Source organism: Emydura macquarii, unplaced genomic scaffold (genome assembly GCF_026122565.2).
Source record: "Emydura macquarii macquarii isolate MOO-44397 ecotype Brisbane River unplaced genomic scaffold, CSIRO-AGI_Emac_v2 contig_75, whole genome shotgun sequence".
Classification (NCBI taxonomy): domain Eukaryota; kingdom Metazoa; phylum Chordata; order Testudines; family Chelidae; genus Emydura; species Emydura macquarii.
The window spans coordinates 7,840,087-7,862,655 of record NW_027130212.1 but is presented as its reverse complement, the minus strand read 5'-3'; the positions used below and the strand labels follow the sequence as shown (position 1 = coordinate 7,862,655).

Here is a 22,569-nt window from a genome sequence, read left to right as displayed (position 1 = left end):
TGTTTCACTTGCTTGACATTTGTAATAAGCACCTTAGGAATTTTAACACTGTATTTTGAACTGGTGATTATTCTGATTTTCTTTAATTTTATCCAGGGTGGAATGTGTTTAAGGCAACCAAACTTGCTGTTTTTGTTTTTAACCTAGAAGGGTCAGTGCTTAGGTCTGGCCAAGCTGCACAGGACTTGATGGGAGATATAAAGTGGCTGTGTGCCACCTTTATGCTCCCCAGGCTGCTTGGGAAGACCCTGGGCTGCTCTAATCTAAACTGGCTGTTAGAATCCCCCAAAGAGCCAGTATGCTTGCAGGGGGGCATTGGAGTACTGTATTATTCAGAACAGACTCCCTGCCTTTAGCCGTGCCCTAGCACATACTCTACTCTGGTAGAGCCTTGTTAGGGTTAGTGTAGAGCCAGCTATTTTGGCTTTATGTCATCTGGGTTTCCTCTCTAACAAGGTGATGCTTATTTGCTAGTTGGTAGAGCATTACAGCCCTTTGCACTGCCAGAGTGGTGCAAAGGTGCTGTGTGAAAGGAATCAAGTTCTGTCCCACAATCTCCTGCAGATTGATTTTTAGTAATTCATACTTGCAAGGATTGCTTTTTCAGCATTTGATTTCTTATTTTCCCTAGATATAAATTCAATCAGAAACAAACACATGCCAAAATAGTAAGCATTTGATTTTAAAATAGTAAGGCAAAAATATATTGAGAGATGAGTCTGAAATCCTATCCTTAATTCACCCCATATTGCAACACAGATGTTTTGGAAAAATAAACTCCTATAGCACATGGGCACCGAGGAGTGAAGGCTTGTCTACATGGCACTTTAATCCGCGCCAGAGAAGATTAAAGTCAAAGTGTTCTAGTGTGTGTTAAGGTAATACTGTTTGGAACGAACACTTGGGAACCTTTATCGCACAGTGGTAGGGTCCACACTGGTCAGTCAGTGCATGACACACTAGTTCAGACTAATATTTACACCTCTTTGGTGCAAACTAAAGCACCATGTAGACAAGCTCTGAGTCTGAGATGAAATTTCATCTTTAACTGAATTCTCTTGCTTTCTTGGGTGTAAGCCTGACCCTCAATTCAGCACGCAGGCTCTGGAAAAAAAAATTACATGTTTGTGTTCAACTTAAGTATCCATGAAAGAGAGAGGCTAACAATAGCACTGACTTGAGTCAAACATAGAGCAGGCAGGCGATGTGCAAGCTTCCCAGCTTAACTCTTTGAGTGAACCTCATATCTGACCTGTGGCATCTCTGTTATTCTTGTCTCTTGAGTAAAATCTGCTCAGTTGTGTCAGACTGTCTGTATTGGTGATATAATTGTCCAATTACAGGGTGTTATAAAATGAAAAGAAAAATATACCCAAACTCATTGAGCTCTATGACAATTAGCAAGATGGCACCTGGTAACCTGAGTGAGCATGTCATGAAGGAGAGAAACTTTGGTTCTGATTCACCAGTGCTTGGCCCCCTGCATAGTCAAAGGCACCCAGGCAAAGTGAGTGTAAGATGCTACCACATCAGAATGCTCCATTCGCACCAGCAATGGTCTTTTACACTTACTTGGAATAGGTGTTACTGACTATGCAAGGTACAAGGTAGTGGAGAATCAGGCCTTGAGACACCATCCCTGAATGACAGTCATAAAGAATATTGCCTCTTCTCAGCTAGAGAAACACCCTGTGAAGTATCATTATGGTACATCAGGTAATTTATATGCATTTTCAAAACTGCATTAATATACTATTTGATAGCCCATGATAGACCAGGAAGTATCACTGAAAGCATCATTTTGTCATCAAACTATATCAATAGTTTAATGGAGGATTTTTTCCTGCTTCATCAGACCCAGAAAGTAGAACAGTAAACATTTGCCATAATGGTCTTATGATGACAACAGGATACTTTGGCATGGTTCTAAACTGTAATGGTCTATCAAATAGATAATAGGTAAGTATGCACTTTTTAAAATGTGCATCAATCACTTGATGAACCATAATACCACCGTCAAAACCTAACTGGGTATTTCTCAAGATTGGGAAACACCCAATACTTGACCAGAAACATGCACCTTTCTTGCATGGATATGCTACACAATAATACGTTTTAAAGCTTTTGTGTGGGATAGGAAAGAGTGTCTGTACATCTTAATGAGCCTGATCTGAACAACATTAAATTAATGGAAGTCTTTTCATTGACTTATTCAATGGACTTTGAATAAAGCCCAGAAAGAGCACAGAAAAACTAAAAAGGGTGCAAAAGTTTTGATGCTCTCACACAAGGCTTTTCAAAGAGGGTCTTCAATGAAAATAATCCGTTTAAATGCTATTTTGGCCAAATTCTACCCATTTGGCACAGTTGAAGGCAGAGAGTCTATTTGTTTCCCTGTGAAAAGACAGACTTAACAAATCAATGTTTCACTACTATAGGGAAGCAACTGGAGAGCTTTGTCTGGTTTTAATAGTGAAATAACTGTTTTAAAGATTGATGAATTTGACTAAAGAGACTGGGTGAAATCATGGCTCCATTAAAGTCAATGGCAAAACTCCCATTGATGCCAATGGATCCAGGATTTCATCCTCTGTCTTTGTGGGTGGCTTGGGTGAGTACCACAGACCTTTCCTCTATTTCTAAGGTGTAGCATTTGCCATCTAGTCACTGAGGTAATTTTGCATGCACATAGACTGCAGGATCAGCCTCTATGTTTATGGCAATTTTCCTAAATGCAAATAATGTACTAACGTGCAAACTTTATATGAGAACAGTACTGAAAGTTCCAAAATTATGAAAACAGAGTGGTACCTGCAGGCATGAATGTGAAATGAATGTGTAATACAAAAAAGTTCCCTAATTAATATTGTGCTATTAGTTTTTCTCAATTTAATTAAATAGTAAAGGTTATTTTGCAGTTTTGATAAAACCCAGCATACACAAATCCATTCTCGCTGACTTATGAGAGGAGACTCAAAGAGCTTGGCTTATTTAGCCTAACCAAAAGAAGGTTGAGGGGAGATATGATTGCTCTCTATAAATACATCAGAGAGATAAATACCGGGAAGGGAGAGGAATTATTTAAGTTCAGTGTCAATGTGGACACAAGAACTAATGAATATATACTGGCCATCAGGAAGTTTAGTCTTGAAATTAGATGCAGGTTTCTAACCATCAGAGGAGTGAAATTCTGGAATAGCCTTCTAAGGGGAGCAGTGGGGGCAAAAAAATCTAGCTGGCTTCAAAACTGAGCTTGATAAATTTATGGAGAGGATGGTATGATGGGACAGCCTAGTTTGGTAATTGACTGATCTTTGACTACTGGTGGTAGATATGCCAATGGCCTTTGAAGGGTTATTACAGAGAATTCTTTCTTGGGTGTCTCGCTGGTGAGTCTTGCCCACATGCTCAGGGTTTAACTGACTGCCATATTTGGGGTTGGGAAGAAATTTTCCCCCAGGACAGATTGGCAAAGGCTCTGAGGGTTTTTCACTTTCCTTTGTGGCATGGGGCATGGCTCACTTGCTGGTGGATTCTCTGTATCTTAAAGTCTTTAAACCATGATTTAAGGACTTTAATAACTCAGTCATAGGTTAGAGGTTTACTACAGGAGTGGGTGGGTGAGGTTCTGTGGCCTGCATTGTGCAGGAAGTCAGACTAGATGATCATATTGGTCCCTTCTGACCTTAGAGTCTATGTGTCTGTGTGTCCAGAACACTTTTGTTAAATTTTACTTATCTCTTTTTTTGCTAGAAATGAACATGTGAAAAATGACACATAAGAGGATTGTGAATTATGACTTACACAAAGTAAATTATATTTACTACTCATTTGTTTCAGAAGGAAAAAATGTGTTGTTTTTAAAAGTAATAGTCACTCTTACATTTATCTTGTAGATGCAGTTGGTATATTTTTAACTGATATCCTGCAATCCAAATATAAGTTATTCCAAAAAGGGCCATTAAAGCAAGTGATTAATAAGGCTGTTAGTGATAAACTTACACCAGCTCACCCCATGCTTAGAGAGCTTTCCAAGAAAATACATTGTGCAAAAGAGATGCACTAGAAGAGTAGTAATGGAGATAACGGCTAAGTGTGCTTTTCATCACTAGAAATATTATTGATTGAGAGAAGATTTTTGCAAAAATAAATCATCAAAAATTGCATGGCAAAATTAATAGTCTCTTTGCTGCAGTAGAAAAGGGAGCACATGTCAGTAAATCTATAGTGAAGTCAGTGTAAAGGGAAATAGCAGATTGAAGCTGGTGATTAAAAGCTTGTGCTATTCATTGCTTAGGAGCACTAAAATTAAAACACAGTGTAAGGATTTGATTAAAGATATGCAGAGAAAAACTATCCAACCTCCTTATTCCATGCACGTGAAATAAAATATGAGTAAGATTCAGATTCATTGAAAAGGAGAAGAGAAAGAAAAGGCAGAGATCCCCTTCATGCAGAAAGCATCAACTTTGAGTCTACAAACCTGTTCTTGTCAGGCTGGTTCCATCCAGCCTAAACCCAGCTTTATCTGCTGCTGCAACCAGTGCTTGTGCAAAACTGCCGCTGGTAAAGATCGAGTCATCTGAGGAGCTACCTACACTAGATCTATGACTAGAAAAGTTACGGTCCTCATCAGACGCAGAACCCCATCCATTTACCATTGAACCTAAAAACAAATGTAGGGGTCTAGTGAGTTGTATACATTTAATATCGTATCTGTTTATCTAAAACTCAAAGGCCCATCAAGTTTACTTTCTCTCATCAGGAAAACAAAAGTTTATCTGGGAGAGTCTGGCATCAAAGCAATATCTGAAAGGAATCTTTCAGGAGTAGATGGAATCACATTCATAGCTTGTCTCACACTCATCTGTACAAAATGGGCCAAATTCTGATACCTCTACACTTATGTACCATCAAATTTACTGCATTTACTCCAGATTTACAGCAATGTAAAGGAAATCAGTTGCCCTATGATCTGACTCCATATGTTGTAAAATAGCACATAGCCTAATTAATGAGACCATGAATATGCATAAGTGTCTCTCAACCTGCTTAAAGTGAACATCGAACATATGCTTAAATACTGTCCCGAACAGGACCAGAGTTAAGAAACTATGCTTTTCTGAATGCAGGTCTTAAAATTGTTATGTGATCTTTAAGTCAAAACTAAATACTAATCAGTACATACTGCAGTTCATTGTAATTCCTTGAGCAAATTCAAAGAGTTTCTGTCTTAAAGTTTTGTTAGGAATAGATTTGCAGGAAAAGTGTGAATGCATTCTGAATTGAATATTGAGTCACTCATTCAAATGCTGCCTTTCTGCCATGCTCATGGGCTACCATTATTGTAAGAAAAAAGTGCCACTAAAGTGACAAAAATGTATTCAGAAATAGATACCAACTGAAATACAACATATCCAATTGAGAGAGAGAGAGAGAAAGAGAGAGAACATAACAAGTATAAATACTTAATATTGATGTAAGGATACATCCTTTTTGCTCCTCATTTATCTGTAATTTTTAGTATCTGAAGCAGGGCTTTGATACAGTTTGTACAGTATGGTATGTACTACATTTTCAAAAGCTATCACTGAGTATTATGCGCATCAGCAGAAATGCTGATTTCTCCAAGATATGCAAGGATACATGTGGAGGGATAAATCTTCCCTTAGGTTTACTATACACTTAGTAACTATGAATTTTATGTATGCCTATAAAGTCAAGTACGAATGTAGCAGTACAATTTTAATACCTGACCGACAAACTCTTTTAAAAATTACATGTTCAAGGGAGTTATTTAAAGCCTAATGTCTAAAAGAAAACCTTTAAATCATGAGTTGCTTATTAGGCCTAAGTAGATAGGATAGATATTTGCAGTATTGTAGATTATGAAAAGCTATCTGGTAAAAATAAATGAAAAATATAATTGAAATCAGGAATTCAATCAATAGCATACACCACACCATAAGAAAGAGGAAAAGGGAGAAATTCCTGATCCACTAACTCTTTGAAAACAATGGGTTACTTTGCAGTGCTGCAGTGACCAAATGTTTTAACATCAGCAAAGTGGCAGGCTGTAATAACACAGGTTCGTGCACTCCAAAGATACAAGAACAGAAACTGAAGAGGTCTACGGAGGTCTGACAGTCAGAAAGTGTGTTAGGTGCAACAGAGAGTGACAGAGTTTGATTCTCCTTGCCAAGAGCACACACAAAATTATTACTTTCCAAACAGACTCTCCCTGACACAGACAGATGTAAGGAAGCTAAGCTAATGGCAAGGGAAGGCTGAAAGTGAACCTTCTCCAAGAGCACAATTTCTAAACTAACAATCAAGGGGGCACAGAACATCATACAGAAAGGAGAGCAGTATCTTGGCAATGGGTATTGATATGAAATATGAGAAACAAGGATATAAAAACAATGAACATAGACAAAAGGAAATGAGATGCTATAGCTGAAGACACTTTAAAAATAATTGCTTCTGATGACCTTGATTCAGCAAGATACTTAAGCCTGTGCCCAACTTTGAGCATGCAAGTAGCTCTGTTGATGTCAATGGTGATACACAAGGACTTAAAGTTCAGCATCTGCTTAGTTACCTTGATGAATTGGGGCCTACACTTTTAACAATGTAAATAGTACAATAGGAATATGTAAGCATGTGTTAAGGAAGAAAATTAAACCATACTTTCTATTTGCATATAGTGTTCCATCTACTTGCGTACCAGTCACTCAATTTGCTGAAGCAGTTATACAATATATATTATACATACCTACACAGATAACACAGACATATGCACCAGGTTAATTTAGCAATACCTAGATTTTAATTATTGCCAGATTTATTATTATAAGAGTACCTTATTGTTCACGTGTCCTTTTTTGTAAATGTTGGCAAGCCCTGGAGACTGAAGTTCCATTTTAAACACAGAACAAGTAGTGGCATGGTCAGCAGCACTGCACTACCCCTTAATGTGTCAGACTTCAACTGTGTTTTGGAGGGACCATCTCTAGGAGTGAAAGGGTAGCTCAGTCCTCTAGCTGATTGTTCCCTGTACTTTGCTGGCTGAACTAAGTTTCACTGCTCGCTTCATATAGATCAGCAAACTGCTATCAAATTGTAATGAGTTTTTGGTCTTCACTGACCTGGGCTATAGGTGAACTGGGAACTATGGGTGGAAGTATCCATATAATACTACCAGTCTCCTGAGTTATTCCGGCCCACTGCTTCAAAAATTTTTCTTCACCACAATCTATATAAATAAAAAATGTTCCTTTGTTTATTCTACAAACATGCAGACATTCACACCTAAAGACTGACCTTTGGTTTGTTGTACAAACACCCTCCAGGCCATAACTCAGCTGCTTTAATCTAACACAGTTGGTAAATGATGCCTGCCTTTTAATGCTGCCCACTGGCTCTGTTTTCTAAATAAAGGTAGAATAAAAGGTATGGGTATCCCTCTAAGATCAACTGTGCTTTTTCCAAATGGGATGAAATGTGCTTTTGGTAGGTGTACCTCCTTTACATGCAGCTCACTCTGTGTTGTCCAAGAGTACATTGGAGTTTTTATGTTTTCTGGCAACTGTAAATTTTACTCTTGCAGACAGCAGCAGTAAACGTTTTATGCAAAACAAAATCAACTATCTGAAAAGTTGAACTCTGTTTTCTTGCTCCATAAAACATGTTTGCACTGTAAGGCAAACAGGAAGCTGCTTTGCTCTTACAGAAAGGTTGGGGGGATAGAACTGTTAGTCTATTGCAGATTGCTTGCTACTGATTTTACTATTTCCTGACATTTTACAGACAAAGAAAAAGCTACTTCTCTGTGCATTTCTCTCAGTACACCTCTTGTACTGTTTTTAAGTCAACCCTGCCTGTGAAACACAAGGGTACATACAACCAACCTTTCTTTTCACAGAAAGCTGCCCATTGGTCCAGATGCCTTCAAAACAAATTCATAGCTATTCACTAGTACTAATCCAGGTGTATTCATTTAAGGCTTCATCCTTCAAGGTGCTGAGCACTTTGGCCCCAGTGTGTCAAATCACTTAGACCTAGATTTACAAAGGCATTTAGGTGCCTAAAGATGCAGATAGGTGCCCACTAGGATTCTCAAAAGGGCCCAGGTGTCCTAGCTCCCATTGGCCCTTTTGAAAATCCAGCTAGGCACCTACCTACATGTTCTGGTGCCTAAATACCTTTGAAAACTGACCCTTATGCCCTGATCTAGCAAAGCATTCCTATTCAGTAAAGCACTTGTAAGAACATTCCTTTATTTTAATCAGTGAAGCCAACAGAACTTAAATAAGTGCTTAAGTGCTTCTCCAAATGAGCACCTTAAGCACATGCTTATCTTTAAACATGGGGATTATTCACATGCTTAAAATTAAGCCCATGCTTAAGTGCTTTGCTTGATCAGGGCCAGAGTGTCCTGTGCTTTTGCAGGGCACAGCTCTCTGGGCCTGATCCTGCTTCAGTTGAAGTGAATGACAAAACTCTCATTGTCTAGATTATGCAGAAGCAGGCCTAGGAACTTATCTGGCCATATTTATTTAATAAATACAAAGCACTGACTTTTTGGGGGCTTCATGGAATGGTGGGATGCTATGGCTATGCTGAGTAATAAAGAATTATGGGAAATGCTGAATAGTGAATAAAAAAGTGCAATATATATATATATGTATAAACTCCACTTTGAAAATAAGACCTTAACCTATACTGTACATTATACATGAGTGACTTTTTCCACTACCAAGTATTTAAACTTATAAGTAGGGAATTAAATCCTTATGTTCTTAAAGTTGTCTTTTCTGGCCAGGGAATCTTTAATAAAAGAATACAAGCCATTCATACGAGTTTGACACTTTATGGGTCCAAACATAATCAATGCATCTATAAACATTTAATGAAAAATGAATTTATGCCACTTAGCCAAATTTATTTGTGTTTGTATTTTCAATCTTTCTAGATGTTTTGGTTTCCATATTGCTGAAAGACCTAAATTTTTTTCAAATTTATTCAAGCTGTTAGAGAAGAAATGCACATAGAACATTAAGTAGTTGCTCAAATGTTGCTGAACAGTAAAATACTATGATAAAGTGGCATCTTGCTGTGTCTCTACTACATCTTCAGCACTAAAATTAATTTATGATCAGTCATCAATTCATTTACATGTCATTTTATGCTAAATCCACCCTTGCTGATGAATGCGTATCCCCAGATCCATTAAGCTAGGATAAAGTCTGTGCTTTATAGTATGACCCTGCTAATTGTTGTATTACCATTTTTATGAGATACAAAAACTAGCAGTTCCCTATTTTCTGAGCACATATTTAATCCATGAACCACATTCTTCCTATTAAATGCAATCTGCTTAACTGCCTGTAAAATAAAATCTTTAGCAATATGTATCCTTGAGCAAATCAATATAAATATTGACCTCTGTCTTGGTAAAATATTGGTAAAATAACCGATCTTGTTTAATTTTCCAGAGTTATTCCATTTGCGCTCAGACTCATTGAATAAACAGCTTTTACCATAAAACTACCAAGCAAAGTGATTATTTTAATCAAGTTGAAAACATGCAAAACAGAGGGGTTTTTTTCTCTGTGCTACACTTCCTCATAGCATCTTTATTAGAATTTTAGATTATTTCTTTTTTGTTACCCATGTGCAAAAATAACTGTGTTCTACTTTCAGTCGTAAGAACATAAGAATGGCTATACTGCATCAGACTAATGGTCCATCTAGCCCAGTATCCTGTTTTCTGACAGTGGCCAGCGTCAGATGCTTCAAAGGGAATTAACAGTACAGGGCAATCATCAAGTGATCCACCCCTCCATAAACCTATCCTGTTTCACTTGAGAAGTCAATGGGCTTGATTAAACTCCTGTTGGAGTTAAAAGTGTTGCATCTACACTAAAATCTTTTCCTCTCAGCTTCCACATCAGTACAGATGTAGCAATGGCATGAACCCTGGTATACAATAGTCACTGCTGTTAGAACACCTGGGTAGTCTACCCCTTCCCAGAATAGGTCTATCACAGATGACAAAGGCTGAAAGTTGTTAAAATGTCTGTGCCTTATTTTTAACTAGAGCTCTCACTGTTTCTGCACTGTGGGTGGCAAGGCTGTGGAATTTTAAGGGTTGGGGTGGAGGAAGGTTGGAAAGACCTAAGAGTTTTTCCATTGACTTCAATGAAAAGTGGCTCAAATCCCCATACAGTGACCTAGAAAATTAAGTCTCTATATAATATTAAAGCAGAACAACAAGAAGTGTCTATTTTATAACTACCATAATCGGAGATTTCCTAGAGAAACATTAGCAATAAATCCCAGCATGTAAACATGCCTCATGTCAGACGAATTTGGCAGTTTGAGTTCAGTTTCCACTGAGCCAGTCTGTATAGCATAAAAATCTCCCCCTTTAGTGGGTGCTGGATGGAAACCTAGTTGGCAGCCTCAACAGAAAGGATAAGGATTGACTCAGCTATGAAGATCAAACTACACCCTCACTCATAGAGATGGCATCTCCAGGTCACACGGCTGAAGCAGCTGATTTCAAGACACTGCTGCTCTCTCTCTTTTGTCTCTCTATTTCGAGGCCTTCAATATCTAATCATGTGAGCCAATATTTTTCCACAAGTGCTAACCTCCCAGAAACCCCTTTTTTAAAAAAATAAATGTTGACCTCTGAGTTCCTAGGGACCAGGCCCTGTCTTTTTTCTCAGTGTTCTAAAATATTCAGTATCTTTACATAAGTGAAAAAATGTTATAAAAATCCCAGGAAATCTCTGTTCTAAGGTATCTGAAGCCCTATGCAAAGAATGAGCTTGTATTTTAATGTTGGGACACGGATGTGACCACTCATCCATTATTTTGTTTGCAGGGTGTGGGGAGACCTCAGGAATGCCTAACATATCAAAGGTAAGCCAATCAGGCAATCTGAGGAACCTTTGAAACAATGGGTTCTACATATGTTTAAAAAATCCAGGCTTATGGAGTTAAAGAGATCACAAAAATGTCAAAATATTATCCTTTGAAACATTCCCCACAAATATAATATGCAGTCCCTCATGTGAAAGTTATACTATTGCTAGAAGACTCAAATCCAAGAGAGAAAATGAAGGTGTTGATCGTACTTCCCCATACAGTCAGTGAAGAAGGCAGAGGACAGTTTGTTATCTAGATGACTGAGATTTTATAGGTCATTTGTACTAAATGGATGTATTCTTTATAGATTACTAGGTAATGCACAACTTCTTCCTGAAGCATATTCCTTCACTGACTGAGATTTTTAACACACTAATAATCAAGCAGTACTTCTATCTAGGAAAGCAGGTTTGAGTTTTATTCATAAAAGCATCAGCTGAAAAGAACACAAAAGTATGAGAACTGCAGCAGAAATGCAGCTATCCTTACTTCATTCATATTAGGTAGAGTAGGATAGTAATAATAGTTGAAAATGAAAATGCGCAAAATGCTCTTTTTCTGATATACAGATATATCAACATTGACACTAATACACACTGAAGGGACAATATATAGTAAGCTGATTTTTTTATTTATTCCTGTATTATCAGTGTAAAACCTTTACTGCATTCCTAATGGAACGGCTTCAGAGCCATTAGTGAGATATGCAAAAATATGCAGAATTATAGCCTGAGGGAGATTATGCTAGAAATTCAGGCAAAGTGGCTTAACATATTCGTGCACTAATAAGTCAGCCTTCTGAATTCAAAGATTTAAACTTTAACTCTACAGCTTTCAGTTGAATCAGGATTTCAAATTGCAACAGAAGAACTACAGTTTTTAAATCTTAATTAGCTTGGCACGGAGTCTAGCCCCAAGATAAGGGGAAAATCGGAGAGGGGGATAGAGCAGCACACCGTTTAATTCAACAAGGAATGAAGAGGAAAATTATAGGTACTGATGCTTCATCACTGTCACATTCCTGCCTCCATCGGAGGGAATTGCAATGTGTTTTCAGAGCTGCAATGTTCAGATAAGAGCATAAAATTCTCAGAACTTGTAAGGCAGGGAGAGGTGAGATAAAATTAAGTGGTGCTACATTAATATGTCCCCAATGAGCAAGTGTATCCTGCAGGTATATCTAGAAATTAGTGCTCTCACATAAAGATCAATGACTGCAGAGACAAACAGTATTTTTAATGAGCTATATAAGACCATGGACATTTGAGCCATCAATAGAGCTCAGTCATCATGGATGCATGCAGTACATTACGTACATGTCCACTGTCCGCTTAAAGGAGAGTTTGCTGATGCCTCAGAAAGGGTTCATAATGTTCCTGTAAAAACAGCCTTTTCTCAGAAAACTCCATGGCTTTCTCTCTTTCATTGACAGCAATATTACTAATTCAGATTCTGTGGAATAGTTTAGCATGCATTTTGAGGTCTCTCTTTGTTGATCACCACTGTAACTTTTCTAAGCATGCAAGGAATATGAAACAGTGAAGAAAAAGGTGACAGAATAATTAAATGTCTTCACTGAAAGGGAACAATTATTAAATCCAGCAATATGAAGTGCGTACAAAATATATGTTTCACATATACATTTTCTTCAGTCTACAAATAAATGTCTAGACAAGCTTATTCTGAAAAGTATTTTTCCCTCTCTGTGTTCATCAGTGCATGCTTTTACACAACAAAATATCTAGAAACATTTTAAGATAACATTTACTTTTTATGCTGCTTCTGATATACAAAATACAGTATATCATTTCAAAGTTGAGGGCTCACCCATCCCGTTTTTATGCAATAGACTCGTTTCCCCAATAGAGTGAACTTTTCATGAAAGACGGGATATAATTGAGTTTTCTTTCATGTCTTTAAAGCTTTTTAAAATTCATGAATTTTCTTATCATTTTGCACCAAAGCAAAAGTATTTGCAAATCCTTCTTTAACTTTAGTGTTTAATATTAACACATTTTAAATGTCACAGAAATAGAGTGGAATAAATTTTTGCTAAAAGGGTATTCTATTTAGGAGGTGTTTTAACATTACAAACAGGTTCATTTCACTGTTAAATGTGTTCGGTTACCTGTCACAGAGCTGTCTAGATTGTCCATACTGGAGCCTGGAGTATGTTCTAGACCTCGTAGTGGCCTAGTGATTTCTATAGCTTCCTCTTCAATATCATCCTCATCATCATCTGGAATGTCTGTTTCCAAATCTGAAATAAGGCTTCCAGATACATATCCAAGTGGTGGAACTGGGGCCAGAGGAGGTTGTGTACTGCTTTGGATGTGCCTGTACGAACAGACAAACAAACAGAAAAATGCTTTTGACCTGAGTGTAAGACATTGCTTTGCTGGGCCAATGAGTAAAGAGACAAATCTTCCAGTATACCCTGAATGTATTTACAAAGTTGTTTGTAAATTATTTGCCCGATGAAGGTTATCTATCTCAGGTACTTACATGGTCCCCAGTCCCATAGTATGTGCACGCTCTTTTTACTGTATTTCCCCTTACAACACCACAGGGATGTGGAGAAGTGCTATTGCCCCCATTTTACAGATGGGAAACTGAGGCACAGAGAGACTTAGTGAGTTGCCCAAGGTCACATAGGAAATCTGTGGCACAGCAGGGTCTCCTGGGTCCCAGGCTAGCACCCTAACTGTTGGAACATCCTTCTTTTCAATACAAGCTAAAAACTTTTAAATTCAACTTGTATTGCAGGAAGAAGATGTATTTTTTAACATAAACTAGATGTTATATAATGGAATTCAGCCTGAAGAGCAGGCAGTGGCTTCCAGGAGAAGAATTTTCAGGTAACATGGAGTCTATCTCATCTTCAGCAAGCATGTATTTAATTTGCCCAACTAGAACTAATTTATCTAGAGCAAAGTGAGGTCATCTGACCTGATTCAGCTCACAGAGTATATCAATGGATCAATGAGGATCCTTCCGGTCTTCTTCTCTAACAATAGAGCAAATGATAGTTGTCAGTTGTTTGGTGACCTTGAATTTGCTCTGACGTTTTCTTTTAAAGGCCGGTCTCTATCAGAACTTAACAACATATTATTGCCCATCCTCCTTTATCAAATATACTGGTTGTTTTTTATTCAGTTAGACTCCCCTTTGTTTTTAGAAGTTAACCATCTTTGTAGCAGACATTCTAGGACGGGAGAATTTCATGGTATATGTTATGTACCAGAGTAAATGGAGTCTCTTTGTCTTAATATTTTTTAAATTATTATTATTGTTATTTCTGCAGTGCTTTTAGAGATTGAATGCTTCCATCCTGATTTACAAACTGTCGTGGTTTATAGTTTGTTTCCTCCTGTATGGACACCAGATGCAAAGAAAACCTAGCCTCTGAATTTAACTCTTGACAAACAGTGTGCTTAGGCCCCATGACAGCAAAGAATTTAAGCACATGCTTAATTTTTAAGTATATGACCAGAACCATTGAAGCCAATGGATCGTCTCATGTGCTTAAAGTTAACCAAATACTTAACTGCTGAGCTGGATCAAGGCCATAACGACTATGCACTTTTCCAGTCATCTCTAATGAATCATCTCTTAATTCTCTAGTCATTCAGTCCCTGAATTCCTCTCCCAATATTCTTGCAGTAATTTATCTAATTCCTTTTCATCTCCTTTGTTTTCTTCCTCGCTTTTCAGAGCAGATGATTTTGTGGAAAGAAAATGAAGTGACAAACATTGCCTTTTAAGGGTAGTCCAACTCCCATTTAAGTCAATGGCAGATCGGTAAGATCAGCCCGTAAGATGGCAGAAAATGTATAGTTATGTGCTAGCAAACCACAGAGCAACCAAGTGTCACAACCACGGTAAAATCACCTATCTTTAGTTGAAGTACTGCAGATTTCTGGCCACTAGATTTCAGTGTGGATATGAAAATCTGTTCATTTCTTGTTAAGGATGATTTTTCCAAAGTTTCATGCTCAATTACTGTGGCCTTTCACAAGACTAATTTTGAAATCTATGAATCCTAACTATGTTTGTTATGACAGGCCATGATTTCTTTTTCTGCAGCACTCTAATAAGGGAAGCAGGACCGAGTCTCTTAGCTGTGAGTTGCTTTGTTGAGCAATCTCTTTGAGAAGGCACTGTGACAGGCCAGTAGGGAGTCCTCAGAAGCCAGTTATGACTTTGCTAGGCTCACGGTTGGCTAACTGTGAAGTGGATCATGATTGGTCAGCAATGTACAAAGCCCAGAATTGGTCTCCTTCTTGTGAAAGTAATAGGTCCCACAGTGAACTAGTTAGGGAAGCTAACACTCAAAACATTTTATCAGCACCAGCATTAGGCCATATTGGGTCAACTGATTGCAATTGAGCAGGCTATGTGAAGACTATATTGCTTGCTGGGTAGCAAAATTCCAAAATGGCCTCCATACTCTTTATTTGGAAGTTGTGAAGGGCACTTACAGAGCAGGTAGGTAGGTAGGGAGATGTCATCTTCCCTGCTACAGTAAGCAATTTTGCCTGCCTGCTGGTATAAAAGGGCTTTAGATGGTATGAGAGAATGAACTTTTGGTTAGTGCACATGGATTATGGGTATTATTTATATTTATACAGGTTTTATTTATACAAGATTTTTATAATCTTTGCAACAGAGCATAGATGTCATAATGAGATTCACAGTGTCATCTGACACCAAAATGACACTTGCAGTTTCCAAGCCATTGGAAGCATAACAGCTGCAAAGTACAGCCTGGTTGGCTTGACAGGCAGGGCACACGTGTGTGTTGGCTTAAGTTAGATACCAGAATGGGTCAGAATTAGCTGCTGCCTGAGGTTGGGGCCAATCCCATGGGCAGGCCAGGGCCTATGATAGGCAATGTGGTACTGCAGTGGGGCCCAATTACCCTGTTGATTGAATGCAGCTTGCAAATGAGCCTAGAGGCTTCCAAGAGAAAAAAGCTGGCTTTGATTTGGCATGGACTGTCTACCTGTCTGTTCTATTTATGATGGCAAATGTTGAATGATAGCAAATGTTGTGGCCTTTGTCTGCCAATGAAACTTTCCCACTTCTTTGCTGGTGGAGTGCCATTCAGCAACTAGATATACTTTATCTTCTAAGATTCTCCGACTCTTTTTTATTTTATATAGATGGAAAAGTTTTAAAAGGACAACTACTACTTAGGGGACATCCAAAAAGCAACTGACCTTCAGTCCTTGTCCTATGCAACTGAAAAGTTCTTTTTCAGTGCCTGAAGAGATTCCTTCTTATGTTTGTTTTATAGTGAAAATGTTACAGTGATATTTCCTTGTTCTTCCTTTGAACAGGCAAAAAACAGTCTAAACGACTGGATCCATTCTGTGTAATTTAATAACTTTCTTCCTGCTGTTTCTATTTTCTTTTTATTAAAATTAGAGATGATATTTCAACACACTATCAAAACAATTAGGATGTGGAAACTTCATTCTCATGTGAATGCAGCTAGTTCTTCAGAAAAATAATGGTTGTGCAGATATGAAAGGTAACTGACCTGATGTTTAAACGGTGATTTAGTGCCTTGTTATTTCTAAAGCCCTGATAAATTCAATTTATTTGCAATCCTGAAATGTGTGGCTAAAAGTTACCAGTTGATGGATTTAACCAACTTGCATATAACCAGCATTCTAGATGAATATCGTCTGTAGATGTATTTTTAGTACAAATGTAATACACTGCCTATTTTTAGAATAAATTTTTCAGACCATAAGGATTCTGTTTTTAATATATTTTTTCAATTAACAGTTTCAGTTGTTGTATAGTGCTAAGGATTTTGGCACTGGACATTATTATTACTGCTGTTTTCATTTCCTAAAATGACATTTGCCTAGCTCAAATATTTACCATGTTTGCTTTGCTATGTCAAACTGGTAGGCCCTGGTTAATTCATCAAGGTGGGCTTGGAGCATTGGCTGCATTTCCTCTCGTGGAGAAGGTGTGAGAGTTGCAGTGGACTGTTGCCCAAAGGAGATTGCAGGTGAGGAGGCCACTCCTCGGACTGGTGGTGTAGGGACTCTGTCATCATCTTCTTCAAGCTCATCCTCCATCCCCTGGTGTAAGTACGTCTGAACTGGCAAAGGAGGACACCAACCATCACTGTCATACCTGAAATCAAGATCATGTAAATTTAGCACCAACCAAATCTAGCCTCCTCTCTATACTAGATGGAAAGATAGATATCTTACTTATTGATATATTTATTATTCACATTACCGTTGAGCTTAGGAGCATTAGTTATAGACGACAAATCCATTGTGCTAAGTGGTGTACAAACTGAGAAAAGCAGCATTTTGAGGAGAGAATTGAAGGATAATGAGGTTTTGGAGATTTTGGTTTTGGAGATGCCCACCCCAACATGTAGTTTGAGATTTAATCATTATTCTAAATATAATTAGGACAATAGTTGCTGAAATTTGTCAATTGGTTTTGTTCAATTTTCCTCATAATAGCTAAGTAATTTGAACAAAATTTGCTACAACAAACCACATGTCCATTATCGTGTTTTTTTAATATTGATTATATAATGTAACCTCACAATTACCAAAGGAAATGAACTAACTCACATTCTGGATTATTAAACTAAGAGAATGCATTAAAGATTTACCTGCATCTGGACATGAAAACCCAAGCCACTCATTAAAAGACAGTGAATGAACTCAAATATTTAAGCATAGCACTCCCGTACTTCCAACTTCCTTCCAACAAGCATGTGTTAGGTCTCTCCTTGCATCTCTAAAACAGTGACTAAAGGTGTTGGACCATGCCAAGAGAAGTTTGGAAGGTTTGTTGTTACCATTATTCCACATTTAACCCAGTCATTACTCCCACACAGTTGATAAATTAATCTGTAACTGGAAAGGCAAGCAGCCATTTCACATGTTGTTCTATAAGCTGCTCCACTCCACACTAACCCTAATATAGCCCCTAGGTAGGGGGGAGAGAGGGTAGTTGGCATAGGAGATGTCTATTCTGGTTTCATGTAAACAAAGATATCTACCCTGGGGAAATTCTCAGCTGGACACTTAAGATGTGTCTACATGGTGTTTTAAAACACATGGCAGCGAATCTCAGAGCCTAGGTCTACAGACTCAGGCACATGCTACAGCGTTAAAAACAGCAGTGTAGAACTCAAGCTGGAGCTGCCATGGGTATTCAGGTGCATAGCCTTAGAGTCAAATTTTTAAAAGGCACCCAGTGGGATTTTCAATGAAGTCCAGGTGCCCAGCCGCTACTGGAGCTGGGTGCCAAAGTGCTTCTGAAAATTGCACTATGTGCCTATCTGCATCTTTAAGCACCTAAATACCTTTAAAAATCTGGCCCTTCAGTCTACATTCCAGCTCCTTTTTGCTGCCTGCTCATTACAAAGGAGCCAGAAACAGGGAAGGGAATATGGCTCTAAATGTAAAACACTATAGTTTGTTAATTCAGTGTTACATATTTGTCTTTCAACGCACTAAATGTAGTGAATTCAAAAGTTATGGTTTCCACAGAGATTGTGAACTGTCCACATTGCCTATGTGTATTTTATATTCTAGGAAAAATATTAAATGCATGCAATAGCAACACATGCAGTTCACCCTAAACACCAGGGAATAAATTATATATATACATGATAAATTACAGAACCATCTGATAAATTGCATTTATCATGCACCTGGACCTCTCTGCCAGCACCACACCTACTAATTAATCTCTACTGAAACTGCTTAGATGACATTTTAAATTTCTAAACATCTTCAACACATTGCTACAAAATTAAAAAATATATGCCTTTATTTATTTATTTATTTATTTATTTCCTTCCTTCCTTCCTTCCTTCCTCTCATATAAGGAATTTTCAGCTAGAATTACATTGGTCAGAGTGCAATATTTAGTCCTGGACCAAAGAAAGGTGTAGGATCTGATATACTGTGACCCGTCAAGGCTAGAAGTTGTATCTTCCATTCCAGTAAAGCTGTTGTTTCTAGTTCTAACATATCATGAGACAGAGAACATTAAAGTTGCAGTATGGACAGAAAAGCTATTTTACGCAATATTTAGAGATTTCTAAAATGTATGAAAGAACAATTTCCTCTTCCCTGTATAGAAGTCTATACCTTTTAGATACATAATAGTTAAAGGGGACTGACTTTACAGACAAAAATTTGGATGGAAAAGACCATGTAATTAATGACTACATCATAATGCATATGCACAGTCAAACTTAATTTGGACATTTCCTAACTTTTGAATGATTGATTTTGAAACCTTAATGTTCTTTTATCATTTTAATGTAATATAACATGTACAGAATGCATGATAGTGTGATATAGTATCAAGATATTGCTGACATTTATCCGTAATGACCTTTACAGCTAACTCATTTCATCTGATATACTTTGCTTAGTTTGTGGAGCCGATTAAACTGTTGCACAGTAAATATTGTTCACATCCATATTTTCTGAGTAAAATACAATTTTACACTTTCCTAGTACTTATCTATAAAGTCTTAGTGCTTAATATCACCAGGGATTTCTGGCAGCAATTCCCTGGTAATTGACTTTAAGTCTATGTCTGAAACTTGTCCTGGAAAACCCCAAATCTGTATGTTTTCATTACTGTTGCCACTTTATAGTCTTATGTTTTTTAACTTCCTATTTATTTTTGCTTGTTAACAAGCTAGTTAATATATACCCTGTTGACATGTTGCCATCGCTTTACAATATGAATTAGACAAGATAGACAATGTGATGGGTCTTTTTACCAAAAAAAATGTTATAATACACAAACTTTCAAACCAGGAATGTCCCTTTTTTCAGATGCTGGCAAAAAGGATGTATTTGAAGTTAAAGAGTATCATATTATTACCCTCATTACTTTTTCCTCGAGAAGTAATATGGCTAACAATTACATTGATCACAACTAATTAACATCTCATTTTTATTTCTAGTCAGGAATAATCAATAGCAATAATTAAACTTGTCTTATGACTAGCTGTCTGAATGAAAGTTTTCATGGGGTTGGGTGGAATGATGCATATTATTAGTGATAAAAAATAAACAAGCAAAATAATTAAGCGATCAATGTTCAGTATAGCCACTGTCCAGATTATTAACTGAAGCAAGGAAAAAACAATTTCTCAAGAAGGGGAATCAGGAGGGTGCTTGACTGAGGATAGCTGAGAGAAAGGAGAGAAGGGGCAACGGAAATGTGGGGATACTAGGAAAAGTTAGGGAAGACAGCAGGGAATGGAGATGGTGTTGGTGGAAGATCAGGAAAGGGAGATGGAAATATCCGCACAAACGGACTTTCTGAATAGCTTACACAAAAGCCCAAATATATAGACATATAAAAATCTGCTTTTATTTGGAGGTGATATCTGCTCCCTCAATTGAAAGAATAGAACAGATTCTTTATCTCATCAAACATAGGTCAAGCAAAATGAAGGGTTGGGTGGGGGCTGGGAGCTGCCACACATAGTCAGTTGAAGCTATTTTATAATCCTCAGTCACTCGAGTCCTGTACAAATTGGAGTCACACAGGAGCAGCACTAAGTTAGGTCAGTGGAGAATATGGCATAGTTGAGCTCTGCTGTGCCACACCCACTTCTTTCCCTACTTCTGGAGCACATCTTCTCCATACTTTTGTGTTACAGATGCCTGGCACAGCAGGCAGCAGTCATCTCCGTGAGCAGGGAATTCTCCTGTACTGGGGGAATTCTCCACTGGCTGTCTTTGGTCACATTGCACCACTTATGTGGCATAAAATGGCCTTAGTTAACTTGAGAATTTGGCCCAACATATCCATCTTTTGTTACGAGGTTCATAGTTTGGGGGGAGTATGGGACCGATTTTAGACCCTTGTACACATCTGGAGAGCAGGTAATTTGGTGTAGCTAAAAGCAAAAGAGCTAAGAATTTGACTAGATGATCATAACCATTCTTCTTGGTTGCAAACATCACAACAATTAGTTCTGGACTGGATTTCTACAATTCCCTTCATCTGATGCTACCTGTGAAAACAATCTGGAAACTTAAGCTAATGTGCAATGGTGTTGCCTGCTAATGTAATGGCAAAGCTGATGTAGATTCTAATATACATGTTCTTCACAGGCTGCTGCCTACTTATAGGTCTCCAGGTGCAATTTAATGTGTTAACTTCGATGTATGAAATCTTTTGCAGCTGTGTTTAGTTGGGATGATCATGCTCATGAACAAAGAGGAACTTAGAAATTAGGAGGCAGAAAGGGTTGGAAGTAGAGTTTTCTCCAGGATACTGTCCTGTTGGTCTAAGTTTGTTCATCGTCAAATCACATTGCAAGGTCTGTCTGAACGGATTTAAGTTTTCTTTTGAGTTTTCTTGTGCAACATGGCTATTTCCAAATATTTTTTAATTTTGATTTTTAATATTAAAATGTAATATTATGCTGGGTATTTATGTTAGAAACCTAAACTAATTAAGATAAATACAATTAAAATTAAAGTAAATGTGTGGTGTCAGAGAGAGGACTTTGGATTCTTTGACTACGGGATGTTGTTCCAAGAAGAGGGATTGCTACAAAGAGACAGGATCCGCCTAACGAAGAGAGGGATGAGCATCTTTGCAGACAGGCTTGCTAACCTTGTGAGGAGGACTTTAAACCAAGTTCGCCAGGGGACTGGGACCTAAGCCTGGAGGTAAGTGGGGAAGTGGGACACCCGGAGGAAGCAGAAGGAGAAGGGTGCAACAGGGGAGGCCTCCTGATTTGTACTGAAAAAGTAGGGCAATTGGCTAGTTATCTTAGGTGCCTGTACACAAATGCAAAGAAGCCTGGGAAAAAAGCAGGAAGAATTGGAAGGCCTGGCACCATCAAGGAACTATGATGTGACTGGAATAACAGAGACTTGATGAGGTAACTCACGTGACTGGAGCACTGTCATGGATGGGTATAAACTATTCAGGAAGGGGAAAAAAGGTGGAGGAGTTGCACTGTATGTAAGAGAGCACTATGATTGCTTAGAGCTCCAAAATGAAAATGGAGAAAAACCTGTTGAAAGTCTCTGGGTTAAGTTGAGAGACAAAAGCAACAATGGTGATGTCATGGTGGGTGTCTGCCACAGATCACCAGACCAGAAGGATGAGGAAGACAAGGCTTTCTTAGTCAACTAATGGAAGTTTCCAGATCACAGGCTCTGGTTCTCGTGGGGGACTTCAATGAGATCACCCTGATATCTGCTGGGAGAGCAATACAGCAGTGCACAGACAATCCAGGAAGTTTTTGAAGAGTGTTGGGGACAACTTCCTGGTGCAAGTGTTGGAGGAGCCAACTAGGGGGTGTGTGCCTCTTGACCTACTGCTCACAAACAGAGAAGAATTGGTAGGGGAGTAAAAATGGATGGCAATCAGGGCATCAGTGACCATGAGATGGTCAATTTCAGGATCCTGACAAAAGGAAAAAAGGAGAGCAGTAGAATACGGATCCGGGACTTCGGAAAAGCAGATTTTCACTATATTAGGGAACCGATGGTTAGGATCTCCTGGAAGGCTAATATGAGGGGGAAAGGAATCCAAGAGAACTGGCTGTGTTTTAAAGAAACCTTACTGAGGGCAAAAGAACAAACC

At 38.1% G+C, this 22,569-nt stretch overlaps 1 protein-coding gene across 1 annotated transcript in view; it reads right to left on the bottom strand.

Annotated features, from left to right (window-relative positions):
* The window catches only part of ROBO2 (roundabout guidance receptor 2), a 583,446-nt gene that overhangs the window by 26,489 nt on the left and 534,388 nt on the right, over positions 1 to 22,569 (bottom strand). The window contains exons 24-25 of the mRNA XM_067543334.1: positions 16,834 to 17,094; positions 13,067 to 13,275 (exon numbers count right to left, since the gene is read on the bottom strand). Of these exons, the coding sequence (XP_067399435.1) occupies positions 13,067 to 13,275; positions 16,834 to 17,094 (470 nt within the window). The remainder of the gene's footprint in view (positions 1 to 13,066; positions 13,276 to 16,833; positions 17,095 to 22,569) is intronic.